This window comes from Symphodus melops, assembly GCF_947650265.1.
Source record: "Symphodus melops genome assembly, chromosome: 11".
NCBI classification, from domain to species: Eukaryota; Metazoa; Chordata; class Actinopteri; order Labriformes; family Labridae; genus Symphodus; species Symphodus melops.
In genome coordinates, this window is record NC_136701.1 from 24,284,888 (window position 1) to 24,295,339 (window position 10,452).

At 42.4% G+C, this 10,452-nt stretch overlaps 1 protein-coding gene across 1 annotated transcript; it reads left to right on the top strand.

The window, feature by feature from the left end:
- Nucleotides 1–3,799: 3,799 nt before the first annotated feature.
- On the top strand, nt 3,800–7,411 carry LOC306832114 (aquaporin-11-like). The gene is made up of 3 exons (XM_079356548.1): nt 3,800–4,405; nt 5,295–5,411; nt 5,616–7,411. Exons 1-3 carry the CDS (start codon nt 3,814–3,816, stop codon nt 5,711–5,713), a joined length of 807 nt encoding a protein of 268 aa, XP_079212674.1. The 5' UTR covers nt 3,800–3,813; the 3' UTR covers nt 5,714–7,411.
- Nucleotides 7,412–10,452: the final 3,041 nt, after the last annotated feature.

Here is a 10,452-nt window from a genome sequence, read left to right on the forward strand (position 1 = left end):
CAAACACAGCAGAGCTCCATTAGCTAAAACTTTAAACTTTCCGAACACTATGCCAAATGCATTCATAATTTCACCCGGAAAGTTGACAAAGATCTACAGTATACGTTAAACAACAACGTGACCTTTATTTTGAAAGCTGCTAGCGGAAATGAAGACATTTACTCTGTTGCGCTTTAATTACATGAGCTCGTGCGGATGCCCTTCACCTCTGTATGACAGACTGCCACCTGTTGCCACAGTGATGTAAACACACTGTAACGTCAGGTGATGATCCAGGTCCAGGTCCAGGTCCAGATCCAGGTCCAGGCACTCAGACTGGTGGGAAAAGTATAACAAGTTTTCATTCATATAGTAGAAACATCTAAAATACACCCATCGGCTTTCACCATGTTTGACACAAAATATGTCACATAAATCTGTGAGGAATGGAGATGAAGCAGTTTCTGTTTAACAGGGACTCAATGCCTGGAAAATTAATCTCGTTTAGTCCAGTTTAAATTCAAGCATTTAAAAAAAATAATAATTTAAAACATTAAAGGAATATTTTGTGCAACACCTGCTGCCACAGGAGAGCCCACAACATCCTCAGAGACTCCACACACCCCGGTCACCGCCTTTTTCAACTTCTGCCCTCAGGGAGGCGTTTCAGGGTAATAAATAAATAAAAAACAGTTTCTACCAAAGAGCTGTTGTTGCCCTGAATCCCAACTCCAACAACCCTGAACCTGCTGTTTAAAATATCCATCCTACCCCTGGGGACTGTATAGTTTTTTTTAAAGATTTTTATGTCTTTTTGATCTGATGTTATTTGCACATAGCACTACCCCTTCTCTTTTTACTGTCTTCCTTTTTTTTTTTTTTTTTTTTTTTTTTACCAGAGCTGCTATTTTTTAATTTCGTTGCACTTCTGAAATAGAAACAATGACAATAAAATAATTCGGACTCTTTTAGGAATCAAAAGGAGGGAGGACATTTTTTAGTCATTCACTCACGACACAGGGTAAACAGTGTTTCTGGCTCCAGTGCTGTTTATAGAAGACGAAATATCTCCAAAGCACGAGTCAAATAAAAAGAATACCAAGAATACGTCCCGGGAAAAGTCAACAAGTACACTTCACATTTTCATGAAAAAAGAAAGTATGTCAGAAATAAAGACAGAATGACTTCCCCTGTTAACTGACCTGCTTTAAAACACAGAACACAGTCGTTTTTATGTAGATTTTAAATGAAAAGTAGGGCGGACATTTGTGTTTTTCTTGGGATAAGATGCCAGGTCTTATCATCATCATCCAGCTGCATTGTTCACATTTTTGTCCAAACTTGTAGTAAAAAAACTTCCTGCAAATTTCAAAACCTTTTGAACACCAGCTTGTTGAAACGTGTCCCTTTAACTCATTCATATGGTGGCCCTGAAGGTAGACTGCAAAACATGGAACTGAACGCAAAATGCAAAATGCAAAATGTTTAAAGGTATTTTAAACCTTTGTGCATGGTGGGGGAGAAGTGTTGGAGAAGTGTTGGAGGAGTGTTGGAGAAGTGTTGGAGAAGTGTTGGAGAAGTGTTGGAGGAGTGTTGGAGAAGTGTTGGAGGAGTGTTGGAGAAGTGTTGGAGAAGTGTTGGAGAAGTGTTGGAGGCTTCAGATTGGAGAAGTTGTGTCCAAACAGCAGTTTGTTATGGTTGCATGCTCGACGACATCTAGTGGATAAAAAAGTCATAACATGCTTCTCTTAAAATACATTTTATGAACATCAAAACATTTAACAAAATACAAAAACATTTGGTGACCTTAAATAAATGTTCATGACAGAAGAAAAGTTTGCAACGCAGAAACATTTTGTGACACGAAAAACATCGAAGAAAATTTTTTGTGACATTTTCCCGATTTATTAAATTAAGTATTAAATTTTCTGAAGCACGTTTACATTAAATGTTTTTTTGTTTTCAGTTAAATGTTTTTGCAGTTGACCTTCAGGGCCACCGTAGATTTATCATTACAACGCCAGTAGCTGATGTGAAGTTTGTTTGGTCCTCATAGAGTAAATATCTGGGTCTCTTTGTGTCATCTTAACTTCTCCAACATTCCCAACATTCCCAGCAGGGCTCCAGTGGCTTCCTCTTGTTTACTTACAGCTGCAGGACGGACTTTCCAAAAATGATTTCAAATATTGATAATGATTCAAACACAGGATGTGACTGTCTGCAGCTGTAATGAGCTGTGTGAATACCTCTGAGCTGGAGTCACTCCAAGAATGTAGGTACCTCCCCCCCCAAGGGAGCTCAAGTATCAAAACCTGTCTCACAAATAGCAGCATTTCCTGTTTCAATCCTCCAAAATAAAACCTAAGCACTTACTGTATGTTAGCATGTTATGGATAAGAGGTTTTAACTTTAAAGACCACAACATCAACAACAACGACAACAACAACAAAAGTATTTGTCATCTTTCTTCCAAGTGCTCAGGATCCACAGGTCTGCTCTGCTGAATGTTTTACAGCCTTCGAGAAGTGAAGTTCAAAGTCATTCGTTTTGAAGTAAACAAACAAGTCACACTAAATCTTCCTTAAAGGTTCAATTTGAGGTTTTTTTAATCTATTCTGAACAATCGTCTTTGGCTTCGAGCCCGTACAGAAGAGGATTCACAGTTTTACTTTTTGACTGTTTGCAAAGCCGCTTAGTGGTACGGCACATCAGTTTCTGATTTGCTCACTTATTAGAGGCCAATCAGATCCCTCAGGTGAGCAGGTATGGGCCTGCTGAATGCACAGGAAGTTCAAACTAAAATCAGGTGAAGGTGCATTTAGTCTCTGTCTGTCACTCTCTGTCTCTCTCTCAAACTGTGTGCTGATCTGATGTCTGCAGAACCTTTAAGTTCTTTTAAGAGCGACCTTTAAACATCACTTATCACTGAATGCCTTTAGCTTCTGATTTGTCTTTGAGTGTGTACATGTGTATCGTTGGTGTATGTTCCTGTATATCAGGGGTGTCCAAAGTGTGGCCCGGGGGCCATTTGTGGCCCTTGAGTGGATTTTTTGTGGCCCTTGACTTCAAATCAAAGAATCAGAAGATTTTGGCCCCAGGCCTCATCAGATGGCATATTTCGTTCTTTTTTTTCTTTTTCATGTTAGCGAGGGAGACCTATAAAAGCCTGACGATTCTTTCCAAAAAATTAGAACACAACAGTTTCCCACTGCAATTAGTTATTGTGTATTTACATTATTTTTTGAAGAGGTCAAAATACAAAAAGTTCCTTCCAATATTTAAAAAAAACAAACAAAAAAACCCTGTGGCCCGTGAGCGATTCTAACGCGACAATTTTGGCCCGCAAGAAAAAAAGTTTGGACACCACTGCTGTAGTAGGAACAGGAAGAAGCAAGTCAGACGACTGCTTGGGGCCCCACTAGTGCCCCCCCCCCCCCCCCCCCCCCAGGGACGGTAAACACTAATGGAAGAGCAGCAGGCTATTACAATGAGGCGGTTTATTCTCTGCAGGAGGAGACTGAAGCACCCCTGTTTGTATTATTACACCTATCTTTATTAAACACGGTTTGTACAGTGTCTTACAATGGTTACATTTCCTAACAGACAAGATGTGCACAGTTTCACTACAACACTGTTAATAACATCTAGAGCTGTCATTATCGGGCTTTAATTTTGAAAAACCAAATTGCATGACTTCCTGTGTGACAGCTCGCAGCGGCTGCAGAAACGTGGATCAACTAGTTCTTGACGTCGAGAAGGAGGGATGAAGTTGAGTCGGCTGGATTAATATAAATTGCTCCCCCCCCCCCGGTCACACCGGGACAGCCGGGTACGATGACTGACCTGCTGGTCTCTTTGGCGGTCTTGGGGGTCTCCGTGCTCCTCAGCGAGGCGATCCGCCGGACAGCCGCGCGCTGTCTCCCCGGCGCGTGCTGGATTTACCTGCTGGAAGCGGCGTCCACCTTCCAGCTGTGCAGCTGCACGCACGAACAGAAGCTGCTGGGGGAGACGGGCGGGCTGCAGCTGCCGGTCAGCGTGGCTCTAACATACACCGTGACGGTCATTCATCTCGTGTCCTTCCAGGGAGCGACATGTAACCCCATCGGAGCTCTGGAGAGCGCGTGCCGCGGGACCAGACGCGTCCGCGCCGCTGTCGCTGTCATCGCGTGCCAGTTCGGCGCTGCTGTCGCGGCGCGGCACTTCGCAGCCTCGGCGTGGACTCTGGGTCTCTCTGAAGTCCACATCAGCCACCAGAAGTCCGAGTTCAGTTGCTCGGATCCCCTCGGAGGGACTTTATTGGAGGCTGCGGCCGTGGAGCTGGCGTGCGCGTTCATCGTCCAGGCTGCAGCCATGCACGTTCACAAAGTAGACGAGAAACTCCGCGCGCCCGTCATCGCTTTGGTCATCACCGCCTTGGTTTCCACAGGTGAGTTCATTACACACCTGGATCCACAGGTGAAAAAGGCCACCATGGAGCCAACGGAGGAGTGAGGAGTTTGATTTATTACTCCTTATCAGACAAACAGATACTTAATAGACTTAATAATACTTTAATTGAATGTGACAGGATCAAACTAATGTATTAATATTAAACTACCTTTACATCCTCCACAGCATACAATAGAACGTTTATTTATAAAGCACATTTCTTTACAGGTCAGCTCATTGATGATAAAAACAGAGGAAATACAATCATGAATATGATACAGAAATTAAATTTAAAAATTAAAAAAAGAAACGCATACACAAAGAGTGACTATGCTTATGTTTGAGAGAAAAGAGGTTTGGAAAGTAGAAACTACTATTTTTACTTTGAAATGTTTTCTTGTCTAACATGCACAAAAAGGGGGAAAATGTTTGCACACTGTGGAGCTCTTAAAGATCTTGTATATGGATGGAGAAGAGTCGCTCAGGTTAAATAAACGTGCCTTCCTGTCCTGCTCCTGTGTGCAAAAAACTCAAGTTGAGATGTTCGAAGCAGGGGAGTTAAACTTTTACATGACTTATAAACGATGGTTGGTAGCTTAAGGAAACAGAAACGGCTCATTTAAGGCGCGGTATGTTTCCCCTGAAATCAATGCCATGCAAATAGGCAAACTGTTCTACACTACATGCACTAACCTGCAGAATACTTGCTGAAAAAACCGACTCTGGTGGAGGAAGAGGAGGATGACTTTGCTAAAATCTCTAATCGTACAACACTAGTTTGGACTGAGGGCGAGGTAGATGTGATGAATATTAAGTCCAGACATCACCACCTCTGTTGTTTCTCTTTGTGTGTGTGTGTGTGTGTGTGTGTGTGTGTGTGCGCGCAGGTGGAGATATCTCAGGAGCTGTTTTTAACCCCGTCCTGGCCTTCTCCGTCCAGTTCCCCTGCAGCGGCCACACCTACCTGGAGTACTGCTTCGTGTACTGGCTGGGACCAATTCTGGGTAAGAAGTGAAAAACCTATATTACATATTTCCTCCTGTTTCCAGGTGGTTCGATTTATCTCTGTGTTTTGAGGAGCAAATAAGCTCGTTCGTTTTATCTCTGTAGCTTCGTCATTGTTGTTATTATTCATGATTTATACCTTTTTACAAATTCACAATAAGTCCCAAAAGTAACGTGTAATGTTTTTCCAAACGTTTCCCCAGGCGTGGTGAGCTGCATCCTGCTGTTTGAGAAGATCCTCCCCTTCCTGTCCGGGGAGAGTCCCACTGCTGCTGCTGCCTCGAAGAAGAAGACGGAGTAACATGAGAGCAACACACACACACACACACACACACACACACACACACACACGCACACGCACACGCACACGCACACGCACACGCACACACACACACACACACACACACGCACACCAAAGTGAACCTTCAGTCAGTCTGTGGGTCTATTTTTCTCCCAGTTTAACTTGTCATGAGTGTGTTAATGTGCCAAAGCCTCAGTGCTGAATGTTTTGAGTGAATGACATTTTTGAAAATGAGCATCAGTTAAAAAAAAAGCATATTTTAATTTTTTAACAGAAAAAAAGAAGGAAGAAGCTAAGTGATGTTTACCCTCCCCTTTTACACATCTATACCTTTGACATGGCTGCTGTTTACTCTGTCAAGGTCCCATCATTATCAGTAAACTGATTCATTAGTGTGAACAGTGCTTTATGTTGACATTTTCAAACACTAGTTAATTAATGATGTAGCAAATAGTTTCTCCACTTTGTCCATGTAGGAAGAGCACGTCGAACAGATATTAAACATGTAAGGGCTTTTTCTTTGTAACTGAAGCAGACAGCTTCATGACAGGCGGAAGGAAAAACAATCAACATTAATATATAAACTCTAAGTCCCAGAATCCACCTCGCGCTCTTTTCCAAATGTGTGACATTCCCCCGTACTTCACCTTCCTCGCTCCGTGAGTCTGAAATATAAAACACACGGAGCAGGGTCGGTCGTACCGCGGCAGCTGTCAGCAGACTGTTGCCATAGAGACGAGAAGGCTTTGCGTCAGTTTTTCTTTTCTCAATGTAAGCGCACAGCTAGCGCTTATTTACCCGGAAAAAACGCCAGGTGGACACGGCGCCCAATATGAGACGTTAAAACACCACAGATCTTCATTTATAGGCTCTTTGAGAAACAAACTTTAATCAGATGTACTTTGTCATTTATGATTTATTTTAATGGCAAGGGTTAAAGATAACATGGTTACTACGGTAACAGCATTTGGAACTCAACCTTGGAGCCGTACTTTGGAACTCTGGGTTGTGCGTCCCCTTGGCAACAGTGGATTTTAGAACGTACGCTACGTGCTGGTGTTGCTAGGAGACGAGCTGTGGAGTTCTGTTGTGTGCTAACTCTTTGAAGCCCACAAGCGTTGAGCACGTTCGGACCTGTGCCTATTTTCAATCCAAGACCAAGCGCTCGACATCCGGTAACACTCGACCTCTGGAACTCTGCAGCGTCCGCTGACGTCACTTCTAGCTTATCGACAAATCAAAATCAGGAAACAAAAACAACGGCATAGGAATAATTAATCTGACTCGTTTGGAGTCAGGACAGGATTTATTAACTGTAAATTGTTTTCTACATGTTTTCTTAAGTCGTGGAAATGATGAAGCACAATCTAAAATTGATTTATCTAAAACAGCAGGGGGTGAATTTTTTTAACCTTGCAACAATGAGTGCTCTAAAACGGAAGTGGTGAGCACTGACAGCACAAAAAAAAAAGCACATGATTACATGGTGACATGAAGGTGTCTGCACCTGGAGGAACTCACTTCCTGTGGTCCTACGTTTCTTTTCAAACTTGGGGACAGGAAGTTTGCAAATAAGGCCGACGAACTAACTGGAGCATTGGCTCCGAGCAGATGAGAGGTTGTGCTCTGTGAAAACGAGACATTTGGCGTCTTCTTCGTTGTGACCAACGGCCAACTCGTGTTGGTGTTCAGACTCGTAATGACAGACTCGTGCTCCGTCTCGTAGCGTTTACTCAAACTGACACGATGCACTGATGTTAGGACTCGGTGTGACTTTGACTTTCTGAGATTATCTTCAATTTCCATCCTGACATTTTCACACACATTCTTCTTAAAAGTCACACAAAACTTGTCTCAAATAACACAAATCACTGTGTTCTTAAGTTTCCATTTTGTATAAAAGTCATGAACTGATAGTTGTCTGTACATCTACGGGTGCTTTACTTTGCAAACAGGATCCGCTATCAGCTAATTTAACCTTAAGAAGTGTGAGTTCAGTTAATGAAATACATTTGTCATGTGGGTGTCCTTCTGCCTCTGGATTGTCACAGCACATGTTCAACTAAACATGTGACTTAAACGTCTCTTTAGAAACTGTGATTCTGAGTCTTTGCTCTTTTTTTTCCTCCAAAGTTTTGAAGACCAAAGCTTTTTTATGGTAGGTTAAATCTTTCGGACACTAATCATGTCCGCGTGTCGGTCCAGATGATGAATAACTCTTTGTCTGCAACGTCAAAGTTAAAAGTTCAGAAATGTCAAATCTGCTGCCAATGTCGATTTTCTGTGAATCAAAAAACAATTCATGTACAACTTTGATACCTCGAGAGTGCACACCATATGCATTATTTTTCTTTCCACAAAACTACATTTCTAATTATCCTAAAGAATGTCAATAAACATGAAAACATTGCTTTTCCTTTTGCATTTCTGTTTCAGTTTTTGTCCAAAAAAAAAAACCAGTATATTTTTAGATAACATTACATTAAATGCCTTTTTGAGATCTTGTGTGAAATAATTTGAAAAGTTGCGTGTTATTGTTGTTTGTTCTTGTTTTGTTCTTCTCTTTAATTTACACTGTAAATAAGGTGGTCATTAAACATCTCCAAACTCCTTTTACTGAATGTGGGTTCAGGAAAAAAAAGGAAGAATTATTCATTACATAGTTTGCATGTAATAATATTAGTTTTGATTAGATAAATCTTTTTATTATATTTTTTATATATATTATTATTATTTATTGATCCCGAGGGAAATTCAACAGGGGAGTAAAACATGTGGATGATGTGGTGTTAAATTTAGCAGAGACCCGTGCAGAAGAAGCCTGAGCTGGGACTCCCGATGTAAACACTGTGAGTTGTCATCCAGGTAGAATCAAGAGTCTATAAAGTTTGCAGAGGGTCAAAGTAATGATCCAGCGGTAAACTCTTCGATTGAGACATGGAGACATCTCTTTATGTTTACGCTTTATCTCAGTGGTTGGCTTGATTGTTATTGGTGTTATCGGTCTCTCTTTTTGTCTCCGTCTGCACCGTCCTACTCCGGGCCTTTTTGGGTCTTTTCAGCCTACTGTCATCTCATGCACTTTCTGCTCATGCTTACAGAGCGGAGACTCTCCAGGCCGAGCTGCTGTTATCTTTGGCATGTGCCTCTCCATGCTGGCCGAGCTGCTGTTATCTGTTATAAACACCCCCCCCCCCCCCCCCCCCCCCCCTCCACACCACACAAAAAAAAAGAGCCTATTACATTTTGAGTCCAGGGTACTTTGGCCTGCATGGTATCCGTTACACAACGTGACCCTTTGCCCTCGCCTCCCCCGATCTTCCCATGCTGCATGAGTCAGCCAAACGCCACGCGAGCTGCCCCAGCATGGATAACATTCAACACATTAACGATACATGATGAACACAGGCTGACTGGTAGTGTTTAATCTGTAGGAACACATTAAGAGGGTGTTGATGTGGACTTCACAGTCCAGCTGCGTCACTGAGGTGTCCAGCAGCGACCTCTACAGGCAGTCAGAGGGATGTGCAGCTACATTTTAATGTCACTTTGTTGTGATAGTGTAGATGTGTGTGGTGTGTGGTGTGTGGTGGGGGGGGGGGGGGGGGGGGGGTCAATCCAAAATTATCTGACCACCAACGAGATTAGTGCTGCGTTCACTGTCTGAAGTACAAACAGCTTTATTGAAGTTCATCCATCTTTAAAGATTTGATCGTTGTAGCGTCCCTTCCACTTTGAGTTTCATCATCAAGTTTCTTTCAGTTTACGTGTCAAACATTTATGACTACTAATATACCGTATAAAATAGATGCATAGTTCAAAACAACAGGCCTGTGTTTCAGGTTCCTCCTGTCCTCAGATTCCAGCTCTGTCCACACCACACGGGGACCCTGAGCGACTCCCTCATCTAAAGTCAAAGTCTGTGGAGCTTCACATGAGACCAGACCAGCTCAGAGACAGCTGTGATGCACGACAGACCACATGTGCCTTTAATACGGACCTCTTTGGATACTTCAAATAAAAAGCTTTATGACTTATATGTTGGCAGCCTGACCTTTAATAGGGTCACGTCTGATTTAAAAAATATAAAGTCAGACAACAGATGACATAAGGCTTAAAACCATTTTTATTATGACAAATGTACAAGATCGGATTCATAAGAAATAACAGTAAAGTTAACAAAAAAAAAAAGTAAGGAGCAGACAAAACACCAACAGCCAGTCTACTAGCATCTATACACAGCGGACAGGAAGCGTCTTTCCTCCCATAATTCATCATGAGGTAAATATGAAACTCTGTTAAACACTTTCAGTCATTGGCACCGACTTCCTCCCTTAATCCCATCCATCAAATCCCGGCCCTCTCCTCTGTGCAGGTCCTGCTACAGGTTATTTCATAACCGATAGATATCAACACATTCTCCTGATCTCTGTGGAGAATTTAACCAAAAAAAAAAAAGAACAAAAAAGGGTTACGTACAGCAACGTCACACATCCACGTTCCTGTACCCGGACCCGACCCACCCCACCAGAACACACACACTTCTTTAACACGTGTGCAGAGTTGGGTTTGCTGGATTCTGTCCCTTCTCGTCTAAACAGCTAGATATGGTGTATAGAAGCCTGGACGCTGTGATGGTCTTGGAAGTCGTGTTTGGGCCGAGGCCAGTATCAAACAGTCTGATAAATAAGAGTGGTTTATCCTCTGTGAAGACCATGCGGAGACTCATTTACAAAATA

What these genes read in the sequence shown, in the direction of transcription:
- LOC306832114 (XM_079356548.1), top strand. Translation starts at nt 3,814, where the DNA reads ATGACTGACCTGCTGGTCTCTTTGGCGGTCTTGGGGGTCTCCGTGCTC. An exon ending in CACCGCCTTGGTTTCCACAG is followed by an intron (nt 4,406 to 5,294) that starts GTGAGTTCATTA and finishes GTGTGCGCGCAG; the next exon opens with GTGGAGATATCTCAGGAGCT. An exon ending in CTGGCTGGGACCAATTCTGG is followed by an intron (nt 5,412 to 5,615) that starts GTAAGAAGTGAA and finishes ACGTTTCCCCAG; the next exon opens with GCGTGGTGAGCTGCATCCTG.